This window comes from Macaca nemestrina, chromosome 4 (genome assembly GCF_043159975.1).
Source record: "Macaca nemestrina isolate mMacNem1 chromosome 4, mMacNem.hap1, whole genome shotgun sequence".
NCBI lineage: Eukaryota > Metazoa > Chordata > Mammalia > Primates > Cercopithecidae > Macaca > Macaca nemestrina.
The window spans coordinates 66,446,684-66,466,343 of record NC_092128.1 but is presented as its reverse complement, the minus strand read 5'-3'; the positions used below and the strand labels follow the sequence as shown (position 1 = coordinate 66,466,343).

General features: G+C 36.0%; 1 protein-coding gene across 5 annotated transcripts in view; it reads left to right on the top strand.

The window, feature by feature from the left end:
* Positions 1 to 19,660, top strand: part of ELAPOR2 (endosome-lysosome associated apoptosis and autophagy regulator family member 2) — a 176,300-nt gene that overhangs the window by 120,355 nt on the left and 36,285 nt on the right. For all 5 annotated transcript variants that reach the window (XM_071094762.1, XM_024790942.2, XM_024790941.2 and 2 more), the window contains 5 exons: positions 5,577 to 5,757; positions 7,619 to 7,747; positions 14,241 to 14,331; positions 15,002 to 15,104; positions 18,708 to 18,845. In XM_071094762.1, the coding sequence (XP_070950863.1) occupies positions 5,577 to 5,757; positions 7,619 to 7,747; positions 14,241 to 14,331; positions 15,002 to 15,104; positions 18,708 to 18,845 (642 nt within the window). The remainder of the gene's footprint in view (positions 1 to 5,576; positions 5,758 to 7,618; positions 7,748 to 14,240; positions 14,332 to 15,001; positions 15,105 to 18,707; positions 18,846 to 19,660) is intronic.

The window sequence follows — 19,660 nt, the reverse complement described above, 5'->3', positions numbered from 1 at the left end:
TGTTTCCTTTCAATGGGTGCTTGGGGATAATTATAAATTCTCTAGTAATGAATTTAAAAAATATGTTTCAGAAATTGGATGGGAGCCCTGACTCAAACCAATGTAAAACTGAGGAACAGAGAGGGGAGGAGGCAGGAGCCTGTTGACTCATTTAACTGGGAAGTCAATATAGAACAAATTATTTTAAGTTGTTATCTTGCTGTGTAATGCTAATATTCTTGGCTCAATTTGATTTCCTTCTCAGGCAAGCCCTTTCCGGTGTTGCAAGATGCTCACTGTCATCTCCACCCAAGCCATTATTATCCTCACAGCTCTTGATACTACAAACACTGACTGAAGCTTCAGAAAAGACTGATTGGCTTTACTTGAATCATGAGCCCAAAGCCAATCAATCGTTCTCTCCAGGAGTGTTGGATACTCTGATTGCATGTCTTAGTTCACCTGCAAATTCCTGTAGCTGGGGAGGCCAAACTCTGTAATTCCCAGTTCCTTTCAGCATCACACAGATCAGTTCCCAAGAAAAAAAGATGGTCACAGTTACCAGAATAAAAAGAGAATGATTTTGCACAGGTTCATAGAAAGCATATACTCTTAAATATCATAAATAGGTCTGGCAAGATTGTCTTGGTATACTGAGAATTTCCATGGAAATTTGCACATACCTTCTTGATACTTACATAGTGATTATAGATTAAAAGATCACTTTATCACAAATACTTGATCATTTCCCTTACCAGATTCTCAGCTTCCTGTATACAGGGACTGGTTCTTATTTATTTAAAAAAAAAATCTCTAAGCCTAGTGTAGTACCTAGCACATAGAAGGTAATGAAACGTCTATTGAATTAGTGAGAATTAGTAAATGAATGAGTGATTATCACATTTTGAGTGCTGTGTTCTGTCTTTGGCATACAGTTTGAGAAAATTTTGACAAAAGGGGAAGAATCTAGAGGACAGAGGCCGGGATATTTTGTATAAAGTATGACTGAAATATTTGGAAATATTTTTTCAGGTAGAAGGAAAACAGCAAAGGATGGAAAATTGTGATCATCTTTGTGATGTTTCCTACTTGTCTTACAGACATTTGATATCTTTCCTTTGGTCACTCATGGCATTTTGTGTTTCTCTTGGAGAAGATGATGATGAGACAGTAATTATTGTAACAGTAATGGTAGTGTTAATCCCATGAGCAGCTATCATTTCCATATTTGTGAACGTACTCTCTTCATATGTGCATGTGTGTGTATATGTATGTGTATTCAAACATTGCCTCTAATTTCTTTCAACATCTGTGTAATTTAGACATTCCTGTACCCAGTTTTCAGATAAGAAAACTGAGGCTTAATGAGGTTAACTAACTTCCCTGTGATCATAGCTGGTCATAGCTGGTCTTAGGTCTGGAATTCTAACTCAAATAGTCTGTTTCAAACTGTAGTGCTTTGTATCCCTTTCATGTTTTTTAGTTTTTACATTATAATAGCTGTGAACCTGTCTTATCATTATTAGACTACAACCTTTTTCAGAGCAGTTTGCCTAATTCTTGAATCTCCCATAGTACTTTGTCCTATGCATAGTAGGTACTCAGTGAGAATTTCCTTAATAGGGTATTTCAAGTATTTGAAGGGAAATTTTAGAAAAGAAGAACTCAGGTGAACTTAGAGAAGGTAAATTCCAGTGGGATGTAGTGATGTGCTAACAAACAGAGCTGCCCAATACTGGAATGGCATGTTTTTTCAATTAGGGAACTTTCTGCTGATGCTCGAAGAGTACCTGGCAGGGAGGATATTTTAAAAGGGAGCCTTCTTAGAAGGAAGCATTAGGCTATACAACTCCTTCATCTCTGGAGAGGTGAACTCCAGATCACAGAGAGTTTGCTAGTGTTCAAATGTCTGATATTTTATTTGCCTTTTAATGATCTTCAGTGTTGCAAATTATTCCAAATGCTCAATGTCTGTAACACAGTACTTCTAAATTATATAGCAGGACAAATATGTAGGGGATATTAAAAATAGGGTGTAAAGGGATTCAGTTTTTAGATCTGCCTTTCTGTGCACAGGATTTAAGCAAGTCAAATATACTTAGAGCCTATATTTCTTAATTAGGAAGATGGGAGAACATGGAATTTCTCAGAGACTAGGGATTTCTGAATTGTTTAAAATAAAATTTTTTGAATAGTCTGTTTTTAGCACTCTTTTTTTAAAAGCAGCTTTATTGAGATATACTTCTCATACCATATCATTCATTCATTCAATGAGTATAATAATTCCGTGTTTTTAGTATAGTCACCACAATTTAATTTTAGAACATTTTCTTGCTTAAAGCCCTGAACTGCCAGTAAAATGTTAAATTTCCATGGTGTCTTCCACATAAAGGCAGAAGATGGTCAAAGCTGTTGAGTATTTAGGGGATATATTAGTCTATTCTCACACTGCTATAAAGAAGTACCTGAGACCAGATAACGTATAAATAAAAGAAGTTTAATTGGCTCATGATTCTGCAGGCTGTACAGGAAACATGGCTGAGGAGACCTCAGGAAACTTATAATCATGGTAGAAGGGGAAGCAGGCATGTCTTACATGGACAGAGCAGGAGGAAGAGAGAGAAGGGGGAGGTGCCACACACTTTTAAACCAGGTGTCATGAGAACTCACTGTTACAAGAACAGCAAGGGGGAAAGCTGCACCCATGATCTAATCACCTCCCAACAGGCCTTACCTCCAACATTGGAGATTACAGTTCAACATAAGACTTGCATGGGGACAGAAATCTAAAACATATCAAAGGGGAAGGAGGTAAACACATGGGAAAAGAGAAAAGCAGCAAAGCCTTCATAGAAAAGGAAGGTAGGTGAATGCTGGTATGTATTTGGGCAGGCTGACAACCTACTTAGCACAACTGTACATGCTGAGCATGGCTTTGAAGGAGGAGTCAGATACAAGTTGGCAGCATGGTGTGGGTAATTCCAAGAGAGACAAATGATGAGTGCCCAGTGGCTTGCAACTGGAAAAGATCAAGGTTTGAGACCGGCTGAGAGATAAGAAATTGCCTGCTTGGCTGAGACCACCTGAGCCAGAACATCATGGAGCACAAGGCAGTTAGGTTAGGGTCAGTTGGTAGACTTTCTAAAAAACACATGTAATTTAGCCCTGATGAGTTCAGCCAATGTATAAAGACTTAGTACATTTGTGAAGTGACAACTGAAGTAAGAAATCAGACAACCTTGGACAAAGCCAGTCTCAAAATTTGCCTAAATTTTAGTCCTCCCAGTTTTGAGTTCTGTTTTTATATGAGAATCGGCTTTCAGTTGATTCTTAAACTGTGTGTGATTTTTAAAATGTATTTTTTTCATGCTATATGAATACAGGTACTGGGTCTGTTTTGTGATCTTAATAATAACCTGATAAATTTTGCTATATTAGGGTTTTGGTTTTATAAGACATTTCATAATTTTATCTCAACTTGCCAAAAAATGAATTGATTATTGATTTTTCACCTGCACTGAGAGCCCTCTGGTTCTAAGTATCATTAATATTATTATCTTTACCTAGTCAGCCAGACTTGAAAACATCTGTCTCCATTAGAGAGAGAGGCAGAGAATCAATCTGCCATGTGAAACAAGAGGCTTTGTAAATAAAACTTTTACTATAGAGTATTTGAAATTTGGTTTCTACATTTTTAAGTATCTTAAAGTGGTGTACATTTTTTAATTTTTAAGAAGTTAGTTTGCACGTATCAAAAGTCATGTGGTTAGCTGACTTCTCAAAACATATTTGCATATTTTATTATTTTTACCTTTATCAAACTGACTCTTGTTGACTGGTGTTACTTTACCATTATTAGTTGTGTTTGACTTTTGGGCAAATTAAGAGCTCTAATCTGGAGTGTTTCCTTATTTATAAACTTGAGGATAGTAATATGTACCTCTTAAAATATTTGAGAAGATTACCTAGTACAGGGTGTCAGCACCACCTCCCATTCCCACATGGGAACCAACTACTGTCAACAGTGCAGTAGCTCACACATAACACAATCCATTTTTATTAATGTCAAAATAAATCATCAAGATAGTGAATTAAGTAGGATTTGAAATTTGTTTTATATGCTTGTTAAACCAGAATTTTAAGAAAGTAATCTCCCCAGTATGATGATGTTTCATTTGCTTAGATTCTCTGAATTTTATATTGCTTTTCTTAAGGGGAGTTGAGGGCCCCTATGGATATAGTATCTAATGTATTTTTCCAATTATTTAGGAGTCCTTAGCAGGAACAGCCATTATTTTACAGATGGTAAGAAAGGCAGGTGTGTGAAGTGGATGGCTAAAGTGTTTCATGACGAAGTCATAAAATGAATGTGGAAAAATAGAGTTGTAAAAATAAAAAATGTTATTTATAATTATGTTGAGACTTTTACTTTAAATCATTTTCTTAAGCATCTTTCTTCAGATAAGTTAATCTACTCTTCCGTAAGAATACTTGAGAATAAAACTGGGTGCCTAAAGGAGTTACTATACGTGATTTTCTACTAACTGGAAATAGCTATGGACAATTGCCTTTTATTTTGGTTCCCCAGCTTTAATAGTAGATTTCCTATTGCAGAAGTTGTTTTAAAGGATAAAAAATACTTTTAGCAGATTATGTGTTTAAGAAAAGGAACTTTTAGTCTCTTTTAAAAATGCCGTATTTAGTTATTAAATAGTTGATTTATTTATATTTTTGCATTTAGAATACCTTTTCTATTTTCCTCCACTGAGATATCAATTTTGTTTTGGAATGGCTAACCCATTTGGTATTTCTGGTTTAAAAATGAGAATAAAAATTTGGTAATATCGGCTTTTGGGGTTTGGCTGAGTTACAGCTGTTTTCTTATATTTTGCTTTGTGTGGGGGTGAATGCATGTGTGTGAGAGAATACAAGGGCAGAGTTTAAAAGACTGCTCTCCTTGAAGGCAGAGGCTATCTTAATCATGATGTTCAGAGCACATGAATCAGGACCTGGAAGCCTCTGGGGTAAATATTTTAGCTACAGCTCTTGTAGTCTAACATCAGGTTATTGAAAGAGACTCAGAGAAACACTACCAATATTATGAACTGACAGGATTGAAATGTGAATCTTGATGTATTCTTTTTGAAAAATAACCTTTTCATGATTGCTATGTGCAAAGCATAATGAAATGTGCTGTTGGAGGAAAGGAAGAGGGTAGTGGAAGTCTCAAAATGAATAAAAACAAGTTACTGCATAGAAACTTAATGTCAGCTATGGAATAAAGGGAATGAATGGATAGAAGAGTAAGGGTGATAAGCAGGTTACCTATATTTTAAACAGTTATTTCATGATGAGGAACATGCTATGTATGAAGGAAGGCCACCTATAGCTTAGGGTAAAAACATTTGGAAGTACCAGTCATTTCCCCACCAAAGTTCTCTCTCTTCTCTCATTTTGTCACTGATGTTTTAGCGTCTTTCGGCTGGCCCTTCTATTCATTTGCACTTTTCCTATGCTGCCAGTTTAAGATTTTTTGTTATAAGTATGTTATATGACTTTTTTTTTTTTTTTTTTTTTTTTTTTTTTTTTTTTTGTAGACACAAATAATGTACAAGTGGATAGAGCCCAAAATCTGCCGGGAGGATCTCACAGATGCTATTAGATTGCCCCCTTCTGGAGAGAAGAAGGATTGTCCACCTTGCAACCCTGGATTTTATAACAATGGATCATCTTCTTGCCATCCCTGTCCTCCCGGAACATTTTCAGATGGAACCAAAGGTAGGATGTCAATTGGTCCAATAACTGGGCCTTTAGCAAAATGATCTTGTTGAACTACTGTGACCATTTTCTGAATTCTTTTTTTTTTAATGGAAAGTGGTTACAGAATTTCTTTAGTTTTAGTAGACAAAAATTACAGTCAACTGTAATATTTTAGTTGCAGATAGATGGCTTGAATATAGCCATGTTGTATGCTTACTATCCAGAGCCTTTGAGAGATAGCATAGAAAGGACTCTGAAGTCAAATTGACTTGGATTTGAATCTATATCCACCATGCTACCAACAGTGTGATTTATCCAAGTTGTTTAAACCTTTTGAAGCACAGTTTTCTTGTCTGTAGGATGGTGGATAATATCTGGCTCATCATCGAGAATGACATTTAAAAATGTCATCACTGGCCATCAGAGAAATGCAAATCAAAACCACAATGAGATACCATCTCACACCAGTTAGAATGGCAATCATTAAAAAGTCAGGAAACAACAGGTGCTGGAGAGGATGTGGAGAAATAGGAACACTTTTACACTGTTGGTGGGATTGTAAACTAGTTCAACCATTATGGAAAACAGTATGGCGATTCCTCAAGGATCTAGAACTAGATGTACCATATGACCCAGCCATCCCATTACTGGGTATATACCCAAAGGATTATAAATTATGCTGCTATAAAGACACATGCACACGTATGTTTATTGCAGCACTATTCACAATAGCAAAGACTTGGAATCAACCCAAATGTCCATCAGTGACAGATTGGATTAAGAAAATGTGGCACATATACACCATGGAATACTATGCAGCCATAAAAAAGGATGAGTTTGAGTCCTTTGTAGGGACTTGGATGCAGCTGGAATCCATCATTCTTAGCAAACTATCACAAGAACAGAAAACCAAACACCGCATGTTCTCACTCATAGGTGGGAACTGAACAATGAGATCACTCGGACTCAGGAAGGGGAACATCACACACCGGGGCCTGTCATGGGGAGGGGGTAGCGGGGAGAGAATGCATTGGGAGTTATACCTGATGTAAATGACGAGTTGATGGGTGCAGCACACCAACATGGCACAAGTATACATATGTAAAACCTGCACGTTATGCACATGTACCCTACAACTTAAAGTATAATAATAATAAATAAATTAAAAAAAAATGTCATCTGTAGTAGTTTTGCAGCAGGTATAAATGTTTGCAAAATATTTTCTTTCCCTACTCCTTTTTTTACTGATGTGATGATGCAAAGTGGCTACATTTAAAAATGGTTGGAAAAGACCCTTCTCTTTCAATTTTGCAGTTGTCAATTTAAATCAGGCTTATTTATAAACCCAGCACTTTCCCAGCCCCTCAAGCCCTCAACTCCCAACCATTTCTCAACATAGTCAATATTTTGAATTTCAATTAATCAGTTCATAAATGGTATTAATATTCTGTTAAGTTGAATAACCAATAGGAAGAGTGAAATCTTTCTTTATTCATAAGTAAGGTGGAGGAACTGATTCTAAGGTCACATTCAGGAGAACTTGAACTCGTCTCATAATTAGTCTTTTTATGGAGGGTGATTAAGTGTTAACGGCTACTCCCAGACATGAAGGAAAAAATTATTTTTAAAGATTTTGTTTCTGTCCTTTTCCTTTTACATTTTAGTCAAGTATATGTATATATGTATACTATATCTAGAATTTTGTTCTTTCCAGATTTCTTTTGAAAACTTATTACATCCTGAGGGAACTGGTAGTCTAACATCTTTTTTTCCACTTCTCTCCCTGCTAATTGTAATGTAGTAGTGTTTGGAACAGAGAAAGAGGAAGTTGTCCAGTTGCAGTTTAATTTTAATTGTTGACCCTACTCGTCTCCTGTAGATTGTAGACCATGTCCAGCAGGAACGGAGCCTGCACTTGGCTTTGAATATAAATGGTGGAATGTCCTTCCTGGCAACATGAAAACTTCCTGCTTCAATGTTGGGAATTCAAAGTGTGACGGAATGAATGGTAAGTTCAAAATCAGCCTACTTGATCTATTTCAGCAATAGAGACATCATTCATTCTTGAACTCAGCTCTCTAAAACATGCCAAGTATGGGTATGAGGAACTTTAATCTTATCATTTGGCTACTTGCCCATCTTCTGGTTGTTCCATAAAAATAGTAAATGTGGTGTCACAGCCAGATAATGTTCATACAAGAACAAACTATTAATTTTGCATTTTTTGGAGGTAATATTGAAGTAGATACTGAGGATCATTTTTTATGGTATAAATGCCAGAATAGATTTACCAAGGAGGGGGATGAAATCTATGTTCTTTACCATTTTAAAGAGTAGCATGATGGGATTTCTGTCTTGATTAGTCTGGCTCAGTACTGTGCCCTGGTGAGGGGTTAACTGACTTCAAATTCCCCTTGCCTGTCAAGTCTATGATTGTATTTACAAAGTATATATGAATTCTACCTAATGACATTTTGAAAATGTGGCAAAGTTCAACAGGACAGTTGTTGAGTTGTATTTGTTCTTACCTTTTAAGTGCTTAGAGGGCTTGGAACTTACGTGTTCTGCAGTATGTGATGGTTGAATGAATGTATGTATCTTTAAACTTGATGCTAGGGATAGGTATTGTATATACCAGTCCTTTACACTAAAATGCATTTTACTTATCACCTCACTGGCATTTTTTATCTGCTTGCTTTTCTCTATATTATGTTTACTTATTGCAAACACACATGTGTGTGTTTTTTAACACATATGTTTTAAATCAATACCTATTCAAAAAAAGGCTTGAGTCATAGGAAATGAGGTGTATACATGAGCACAGAGATTGACAAATAATAGATCTTTGAATAATGTTAAACAGATGAGTGAAAGAGAAAAAGACAAAGCCTCAATCTATATATTAAATGTGAGATAATCTTCTTTATTGAGCAATCATCCCACTTTAAAAAATTTGTCGAGGTCGGGTGCGGTGGCTCACACCTGTAATCCCAGCACTTTGGGAGGCTGAGGCTGGCAGATCATGAGGTCAGGAGATCGAGACCATCCTGGTGAACATGGTGAAACCCCGTCTCTACTAAAAATACAAAAAAAATAGCCAGGCATGGTGGTGGGCGCCTGTAATCCCAGCTATTCGGGAGGCTGAGTCAGGAGAATGGTGTGAACCCAGGAGGCGGAGCTTGCAGTGAGCAGAGACCGCGCCACTGCACTCTAGCCTGGGTGACAGAGCGAGACTCCGTCTCAAAAAAATAATAATAAATAAATAAAAATTGTCCTCCGGGAGAAGAAGAATAAGATAATAGCTGTTACCTGATCATGAAGGTTTTTTTTTTTTTTTTTCCTAAAATGCCCTATAATTGAATTTTAAGTTGAGGAAATTAAGACCTATTGGAAAAGTAAGATTGGGAAGGCAAGGGCATTGAATAACTCAATAAAATATGTGTGTGTGTGTGTGTGTGTGTGTATTCACTTACTAGTAAAGATTATCTGATACTTTAATTTGATCTTATAGAGACCTTACTCATAGCTTAAACTCTGGAAATAGTTGATTTACCCACTTGCTTACTCATTTACTGAGAGTCTATTTTAAAATTTTTCTCAGTTTTCAGTAATGTTCAATGATTAACTGAAACCTATAAATCTGTGCAGTATTAGTGTGTGGTATTAGTGTGTAGTGTTGAAATAGTAAACAGTAACATAAAAACTCAAAGGTGATGTATATTTTGTGACTGGCTAGTGCAGTAGCCAACCTTGTGAGGAGCAGTACTCACAAGAACAAAGGTGAAATGGAGAGGCACAGGGGCAGCCTGTCTCCTGGGATAGTCACCTACCCAGGCATGGAGTTAAAGTGAGTGTGCTTTGACCAACTTGACTATATGATTTGGAGTGCTTTGAGATTCATGTAGTCTTGATCTGATTTTCACAGGTACAGAACAGGTATGTAGAAGTAAATCTTCATGTGGTAAAATTTTGCCTAAGAGAAATTCAAAGTTAGAGACAAGTTACTTTTTATTCATGAAGATGTTCATTGGGCCTTATCTATAACAACAAAAATTGTAATAATTGAAATATCCGGAAATAGGATAATGTTTACAAAAGTTATATTATGCTAGTGGAATGCAATATTATGCAATCATTATGTGCAAGTTGTACAGAAAACAATTTGCAATGTTTCAGAAATTTAGAAGGTTCCTATTCTCCAAGCCAAAAATACAACTTATGGGGATTATACCAAGGAAACAGTGTGATGTAAAGAAAAATTATGCACAAAAATATTAATTTTAGAGTTATTTATAAGAGTGAAAAATAGGAGCAAACAAACTAAATTTTCAATAATGGGATATGGTTAAATATAATTATGATATAACTATATAACATTGTTAAGTTGTTAAAATTAGATGTACAAAGGATTTTTAGTGGTTTTCTAAAGATACATAATAGTTGTACATATTTTGGGGATACATGTGATATTTTGATATATGCATACAATGTGGAATGATCACATAAGGATAATGGGATACTATCTCAAACATTGATCTTTTTAATGTTGGGGACATTCTAATTCTTCTAGCTGTTTTGAATAACACAAAAAATTACTACTAACTACACCCTACTGTATATTGAACACTAGATCTTATTTCTTGTATTTAACTGTATTTTTGTATCCATTAATGAACTGCTGTTTATCTCAATGGGGGAATATTTTTGATAGAATGATGATTAGAAAAATCAGAAGACAATGCTAAATGAAAGAAAACAGAAAATAAAGTAGATTATATGGTAAAATCTAAGGCATATATTTTAAAAGCATACACTAGAAAAATACTAAAAAGAATGTTAAAAGGCTATTCCTTGGAGATGGGAGGTTTATGTGAAGTATGAATTACTCTGTTTTTAAATTTGGTCTACTGTATTTAATATTCCTTATAGACACTCATTGCTTTCAAAATCAGAATAGTAACACAGAATATTGATTTAAAAATATATTCATTTGACCCAATACCTCTTTTATTGGTATTCCTTTTTAGAAAAATATTGAAAATACAGAAAAGCTTTACAAAAAAAGTTTATTATAGTTTCTATTATATTACTTAAAGGTAAAAACAAACCAAATGGTTAAAATGGGTGTGTAATCAACAGTAGGTAAGTCCTGTAGTGGGAGGGAGTTGGTGAATTATGCAAATTAAATTTAGCTGAATAATAAAATATTATTTCAGTCATTAACATGTTTATGAAGTATTTATAAAAGTGCTTATGAAATAATGTTAATTTATAAAAGCATGATACAAAATTATCTATAATAAGAGCTCAGTGATGTAAAAACATGTATGCATTGAAATAAAGTGAAAAGAAACATCACAGCACATGGTGTTTTTTTCTAGGTAATGAAGTTATAAGTAATTTTAGGTTTCAACTTTTAAATTTTTCTTTAAAATTTAAAATTTTTATGATAAATATAAGTATGATTTTTAAATACAAAATAATCTTAAAATATAAAACATATGTAGAAACATGGAAAATATGAGAGTCACTCTTATGGAAAAAGGAAAATATGAAATATGCCCTTATTGAACTGTGCATATGGACAAAGACTAGAAGGGAATGTATAAAAATTATAATAGCTGTTAGGGTGTTAGGTTAGCAGTAAATGTTTTTGAAATCAATATTCTGGTTGACACTGTTCCATACAGTTTTTATGCTTGAGAATGGATAAAAATAACAACTAGGGCACAGTAAAAGGCAGTATTTCCTGGGTTTTCTACTGTCTTTGGTATGCCCTGGTTGGTATGAAAAAAAGTGTTAATTTTTATATTGATGACATGTCAAAATTATGATAATCTGTGTATACTGGGTTAAATAAAATATATTAAAATTTCACTTATTTCTTTTTACATTATAAAATGTGGTCCTCAGAACATTTAAACTCACAGGTGAGGCTCACATATTTCTCACATTTGACAGCAATGGTCTATCACTTAAGGCACTTATATTGATACTAGCCTTCTGGTTTCCCTTTGAGGCCACTGTCCTCCTGCTTTTCTTGTCCAGTACATTACCATGCATGTGTCTTTCCACACACAGCTCTGCTGCCACGTTGGCAGTCTGGAGTTCTGAGTCAGGGGGTTCAGCTCAGTCAATTCTTTTATTTCTTCTCCTTGGTGTTTTTCCTGCTAAGGGTATCATCAGTGTTTTATTTCTTAGGGCTCCTACAACAGAGTGCCACACACTGGATGGCTTCAAATGACAGAAAAGTATTCTCTCAGAGTTCTAAAGGCCAGAAGTCTGAAATCAAGGTGTTGGCAGGGCTATGTTCTCTCTGAAGCCTTTAGGAAAATATCCCTTCTTGCCTTTTCTAGCTTCTGGTAGCCCCGGGAATTCCTTGACTTGTGAGATCATAACTTTAGTCTCTGCTTCCATCTTCACAGGGCCATCCTCCCTCTGGGTCTGTGTGTCCCTGTGTCTTCCTATGATCCTCTCCCTTTGTGTCTATGTCTGTGACCATATTTTCCTCCCCTCATAAGGACACCTGTCATTTTGGATTAAGGCCCATCCTAATAACCTCATCTTAACTTGATGATATGCATACAGTATTTATTTCCAAATAAGGTCTCATCTATGGGTATTGGTGGTGGGGATTTCAACATATCTTTTCTCAGGGACACAGTCAACCCATAACAAGTGTTCTGTTTGGCCGAACCTGTGGCTGGAGTTGCCCCAAAAGTGGCTGGCAGGAGCGCTCCCAAAAGGGACTTCCCCAAACTGTCCTGAGACAGGGCCAGTTGGGATTTCAACAAAAGAAGCACTAAACACCATGATGATCAGTCCAAAGCATTGATTAGGGGAATTTACCTACAGAGGGGCCTGTAGCATACCTCACAAGGGACAGTAAGACAAGGAATGTTCTACTGAGGTGTGTCTGGAATGAAGGGAGTCGGGTTGTAGAGTTTAGATGAGGGTTTGAGGAGTTTAGCTCAAGGCTAGGGCTAGTTTCTTTCAGTATTTTAGACAACAAACTAAACAGCTCTATCAGTGCCTGGGAACGTTCAAGGCCCTGGCTTGGGGTCAAGCCTTCAGGTAGTGGAGAGGACATGCAGCTGGCCAGGTCTCAAAGGGGTCAAAACACTCTGTTTCTCAGGACAGAGAAAAAAGTGGAGGACATTGGGGAACTCTCCAATAAGCAATATTCAAACATGGGAAATGTTTATTTCCTCCTGCGGGGGTATTAGTGCTCCAAACTTAGCTCTCTTTACCATCCTAGTACTGCCTTCTTTTCTTTGCCCTTCCCTATTCTATCCCTCCTCATGGCATTTCTGAACACTAGGAGTTGTTCTCAGAGAAACATTTCATAAAGTCCTCCCTTTCTTAATATAGAATTGCTCCAAGTGGGAATATCCTTCTGCATTTTATCCGCATTGCAAGTTTGCAGTCTCTTTAAACCTAAGTGCCTCTCATATTGCTTACACTGCAGTCAAGGGCCTGTTGTCCCACCGGGTCAGACTGTTTTATGGCTATTCAACCCTTAGAATTCTATACCCGCTTATCTCTCTTTTCAACCACAGTAGATAGCCAAACAATGGACAACTCTCTTATAAGTATGTACATTAGTACGTATTATTTTTAAGATTAGCTTGATTGATGTATAGTCAACATATCACCTCTGTATAAATTGTTGATTAAAACATTTCAAAAATCACCAAGTCAATCTAGCACTGAATCAGCCTCTTCCTTAGTTTCTTTCTTATACCTCTTGCAGTAGCAGATACTGATATTTTCTTTTAGAGATGGAAATGCCAATGCTGAGGTACTGCCATTAATTAATAACCTTGCTTGATGGTATGTTGGAGAAGCCTCTCTTTTCCTCATTTTACTGTGGCCATTTCAGTTTATATTGATTGTTACTTTGCAGAAGATGGACCTCATAATGGTTCTCTGTGCACAGCTCAACAACTGTTGACAGTTGTGTATGTCTGTCTCTCATGTTCTACTGACTCCTCAGTGAAGGTGGACTTTGTCTTACCTTTCTATCCCAGTGCATATCATAGTTCTTGGCACTCAGTAAATGCTAGCTGAATAAATAAGTGAATGAATGCAGAACAGGGGTTAAATTAGGGAACAATACAACAAACTATAAGAATGAACCTCAGGTCCCAAATCTTTTCTATTAAGTAATTTGAAGTTTCTATTGCACATTTGTTGCCTGAAGACTAGGGTTGTTAGTCTCAATATATTAGATTACATAGAGACCATCTATTTTAGTTAAAATACAAATCATGCTTCATTGAGAAAACTGTTGTTATCCCATTAAGTATCTTTTATTCAAAATGATGTGTCACTTGGTTCCTCTTGGAACATCTACCTCGGCATGAAATTTGCAACATTTGTAGCATTTCTAACTTTGAATGGAAACACTAATGCTTCTTCTTACTTTTACCTTATTTAAACGGATTGTTGGAAATCATTCATGGAATTTTTATTAATAAAATAACTTTTATTACTTCTAGGTTGGGAGGTGGCTGGAGATCATATCCAGAGTGGGGCTGGAGGTTCTGACAATGATTACCTGATCTTAAACTTGCATATCCCAGGATTTAAGTAAGGAAAACAATTTTAATTCTTTTCTATAAGAATCCTCACACCTGTTTCCCCACATAAATAAAGAAGTAGGGCTACTTTATGGAACAATATTGCAAAAATACTTAGTAAATAACAAGCTGTCACAGGGTAATGTATTGTATTGAAGAGTATCCGTAGAATTAGTGATTGAGAAACTATAAATGTTAGTTATATATTACTTGGATAAAGCTGAAAAATTTAAACAATAGTGTGTCCAAATGCTACAATAACTTTGATTCTTGGATACTTACTGAAGAGGTCAGTCCAAGTTGTTTGCAGGAATATCTTGTGGTTTATTTATCTATTTTTTCTCAGTTCTCTTGGTAAAATAGTATGTTAGAAATTTCTTAATCCCATTTCATTTTAGTTCCCCATGTTGAAATTACCCAGTAGGAGTCTTTTCCTTTAGGATGGATGGTATCATTTACAATAAGAGGTTCAAGCATATTACCATGGTTATGTGGACTCAATGTCTACGAAGGGTGTTGTCAGGTAGGATTAAGTGAGGAAGGAGTTTTGGGTGAGGGAAGTGGTAGATTAGAGGAAGAGAAGAGCATGGCTTTTTGTTTAATAAAAATAGTGGCTTAATTTTATTGTAAATTGTATTTAGAACATACTATGAATACTGCCATTTTAATCTGTCAAATAGACCACCAACATCTATGACTGGAGCCATGGGTTCTGAACTAGGAAGAATAACGTTTGTCTTTGAGACCCTCTGTTCAGCCGACTGTGTTTTGTACTTCATGGTGGTAAGTGGATGGGCAGCTTTCAGGGCAGATTTCTAAGCTTAGCATTCTCCTTCAAGTGTAAATTTATTTGTGGCAAGTTGGGATAATAAATCCTTTTTTTTTGATATTCTTAGCACCTTTCATAAACATTAAAAAATATCTAAAGTAATTAAGAATTGTGCAATGAAGTCCACAAATAACCTGTTTATTCCTCATGAGAAAGACTAAGTGAGGGAGCTTGGGTGACTGATAGAGGCCAGGGAATATTAATCTGGTAAAAAAAATTCCTTCATGAAAATGTCACCAGCAGAATGAAAATTCTCCCCTGATAACCATTCAGCTATTCAAACTATCTGGAAGGAAAACACATTGTACTAATAAGTCAGGGCAGAAAATAATGGAGATGTAGAACACTGAGAAGAAAGAGAGCATTTAGAAAAAAGACTTCACTATGCCATGTCATAATGTTGCCCGTTTCTTTTCTAGATGTCATACAAATCTCTACTCTTAGCTTGAGGAAAGCATCACGAAAATTACTAAGACCTTATGTGAGAGTTAGAAGGTTGTTGGCTAAGAGTTTAACATTACAATTAAATAGTTACTTCACAGACCTGCTTTGTTTTTGTTTGTGTTTTTTTTTTTCCAATGCCTTTTAGTAGCTAGTTAACAGTTTATTAACAATTTTCTCCGGGATATGCAAAATGTGAGGAGACTTAAACATTTATTTGTGATTAGTGATAGCTTAAATGAAGGCAGACTTTTTTTCTGAAAAAAAAAAAAAATATCGACTTTGTAGCAGTAAAAGATCATGAATAATCTTCAGTACAGCCATCTGTATCACAAATAACCCACAAGTCTTCAATTCTCCCAAGTCTGCCTCCTTATTTCTTTAGTTTGTTCTTCTTATACTCAGTGCCTTTGCTGAAATGCAGACTAATATTATTTCTTAACTGGAATATTCAGTAGTCTCCTATACATTCTTCTCATCTCTACTCTTTCATCTATACTGCTGTCAAAATTATCTTTTTTCTTTTTGGAGACGAAGTCTTACTCTGTCGCCCAGGCTGGAGTGCAGTGGTGTGATCTCGGCTCACTGCAACCTCTGCCTCCTGAGTTCAAGTGATTCTCCTGCCTCAGCCTCCTGAGTAGCTGGATTTACAGTCATGCACCATACGTCTAGCTAATTTTTGTATTTTTAGTAGAGATGAAGTTTCACCATGTTGGCCAGGCTGGTTTCAAATTCCTTACCTCAGGTCATCCACCCACTTCAGCCTCCCAAAGTGCTGGGATTACAGGCATGAGTGACTGCGCCCAGCCAAAATTATCCTTAACCAGAAAAACAACAGTAGAGGCTGGCGTGGTGGCTCACTTCTGTAATCCCAGCACTTTGGGAAGCTGAAGCAGGTGGATTGCTTGAGTCCAGGTGTTCAAGAGCAGCCTGGGCAACATGGCAAAACCTCATCTCTACAAAAAAAAAAAAAAAAAAAATTAGCTGGCCACGATGGTGCATACCTTTCATCCTAGCTACTTGGGAGGCTGAGGTGGGAGGATCACCTGAGCCCGGGAGGTCGAGGCTGCAGTTAGTCATGATCATGCCACTACACTGCAGCCTGAGCAACAGTCCCCATCTCTAAAACGAAACAAAACAAAGAAAACCCCCCAAAATTGAACAGTAGAGGCATGAAGAACAAAGCTATCCCTTCCCTTGGTGCTTTTTATGGCCTATAGCAATTATTCTTAAAGTGTGGCCCCTGGACCAGCACCACCTGGGTCCCCTTGGAAATTGTTAGAAATGCATATTTCTGGGTCTCAGCTTAGTCTTACTGAATGAGAAACTCTATGGTCGCAGCAATCTGTATTTTAGCAAGCATTGAGGGTGGTTCTGAAATACTTTAGAGTTTGAGAACCAACGGCCTCTGAATACACTTCAAATTCTGTAACGTGGTGTTTCTATGGCTCTTTGTATTCTTTCCCCAGCCTCTGTTTCCAAACCTGCTTTTATGACTCACCTTTCTTTAGTCACCTGAATTTGTTGGTGTTAGTGGAACACTCTGTACGTTTTCATTCCCTATGTGTTAACACTCTAAGCTAGAATGACATTCTTCCTTTTGCTGTTTTGTCTGGTGAACTCCCAATCATACTTCAGTGGCAGCTCAGACTTCACCTTTTCTCAGAAGCTCTCTCTTACTCCTTTCAGTCAAGTTAGCCACTCTCTCCTGTGTGCTTCTAAAACCCTTTGAAAAATCCCTGTTTTAGTTATGTGAACTTATTTATGTTTTTGTCTCTCTTACTCAACCAGGCATCCCTGAGAGTAGGGATCTCATGATATTTATATTGTTGAATCAATCCTAGAGCTTTTAGCTTTTAGCAAAGTCTGCCATTTTTTTTTTTCCTCTGTGTGATTTGATCTTCTCACAGGACTTTTGGAGATCTCAAACTAAATAATATATAAAATGCTTTGAATATCACGTAGTGCTTCACAAATGTAAGGTGGTATTATGTGCACTAATGCATTACATTTCGTTTATTATAACCCATAATGATGTTTAATGAAGCACTATCGATATATTATGAGCTGCTTTTTGGGAATGATGATTTCATTGTTTGGTTGCATGGGATTTCTATAATGTATGATGAGCATTTTCTGTTATTCCTGTCTGTGGTGTGAACTCAGGATGTGTCTCTTTAGAGCATATTTGATTACTTTATCACATGTTTGATTCCTATATTATCAAAGGATGAAAAACAAAGAGACTTGTCTTGAGCTCATGAAACCTTATTGCCAGCATCCCAGATAATTAATGGAAGCCCATTCAAATTCCTAAGTGATCTATCAGAATTTCTGCCAGGAAAATTAGAAAATTCAGGGTTTAGGCTTGGTTTTCTTTTTATGTAAATTAGATGTGTGTTACATTATCTGGTCACCTTATTAATATTTGCTTTCTAGTCATGTTGACGACAGCATATCAGTTGGAATATCACAAATTTGTGTGATTTTAATATTATCTTGAATTTAGTTAAATAAATAAGAAATAAAATATAAATTAAACCTTTTGGAAGTCAAGTATAAGCAAGAGAGGATTTCATGAACGTAAAATAACGTTCTGCTTAACATGCACTTGGATAAAGTAACCCTGAAACTTGAAAGTATAATTCAGGGGATCTTGGAATTCCTATGTAAGACCTCCCTATCAGAATCTCTGAAGGAAAAAGATAAAAAATTGCAAGCCTTTCCATTCAATGATCATCTTAGAAGTTTATTGTAAGAAGTTTGAGGAGTTATGTTTCCTCTTCTAAGTATATATCCCAAGCCAGATCACACACATGAAACAAAAATAGACAATAAAAACAAAAAACCCCAACCCTTTAACATACTATGATTTGAGACCTCTTTCAAGTTACATGAACAATGTGGTTGATATATTGTGATTACTGAGTGAGTGAGGTGCTTGTGCAGACTTGAAGGTAAGTTTTAAGAGTTCTGGGATTACATGCTCTGTTTGTAAATAGTCATAAACTCTAATTGGTTTACTTTAAATATAAATACATTTGTAATATATACACAAGTATATTAATGTTGAGTTTGTGTTTTATTTGAATATATTTTTTTCCACTGTGTTTTAGGATATTAATAGAAAAAGTACGAATGTGGTAGAATCATGGGGTGGAACCAAAGAAAAACAAGCTTACACCCATATCATCTTCAAGAATGCAACTTTTACATTTACATGGGCATTCCAGAGAACTAATCAGGGTCAAGATGTAAGTTCCAAGTACTTTTTTTTTCTTTAAATACACTAATGATGCCCCCTTGTGGAGATACATACAAAGTGATCACTCAAATTTGAGAGAAAAGACTGCTTCTTTAAAAATATAGAATGAATAATCTGGTTATGGAGTCAGTGGTATAAAAATGATAATTTTTTTATTTTTTGAGAGTAAGAATGTATGGAATAAAATAACAACATGTCTTTGAATTGTTCTTCACTCTGAATAAATATAGTTTTTGGAAACTTACGAGAAGGAAAATCTAATTTTGCAGTTCTCTAAAAATAGCTTGTTTTTAAAGCTTTCTGAGGCTTTGTGAAGATGGGCAACTTTCTTCCTCTTCATCTGAGTCATCTGATGTTTATCTAAGAGCCATTAACTAGTGTTTTTTTATTTTTTCATTACAGTAATATTTCCTTTACAGCCTGGAGAATGTGTATGTACACACAATTGAGCTAACACACAGAATCATTTCCTTTATTTTATTTTCCCTGCCAGAATAGACCTATTCCTCCCCTAAGTATATTCCATTGTACCATATGTTTCAATAGTAGCAGGACTTATTTTGTGGATCTCCATAGATGTAACCTTCCCAAGGTGAGAACAAGAGAAACCACTTGTTCAAAAGTGGCCGTAATGCTATGGTGGCAAATGTATGGCTTTTTCTCTTCTTCTCTTCAGGCTTTCAGTGGGGAACAAATTCCCCAGATTGTACTTGACTCTAGTTATTCCTTATGAATGTTAAGATTACCGTCCTGTGGGGCATGAACCTTTCCTTGCCTTCAATTTATCTTTGTCCCAGACAAAAA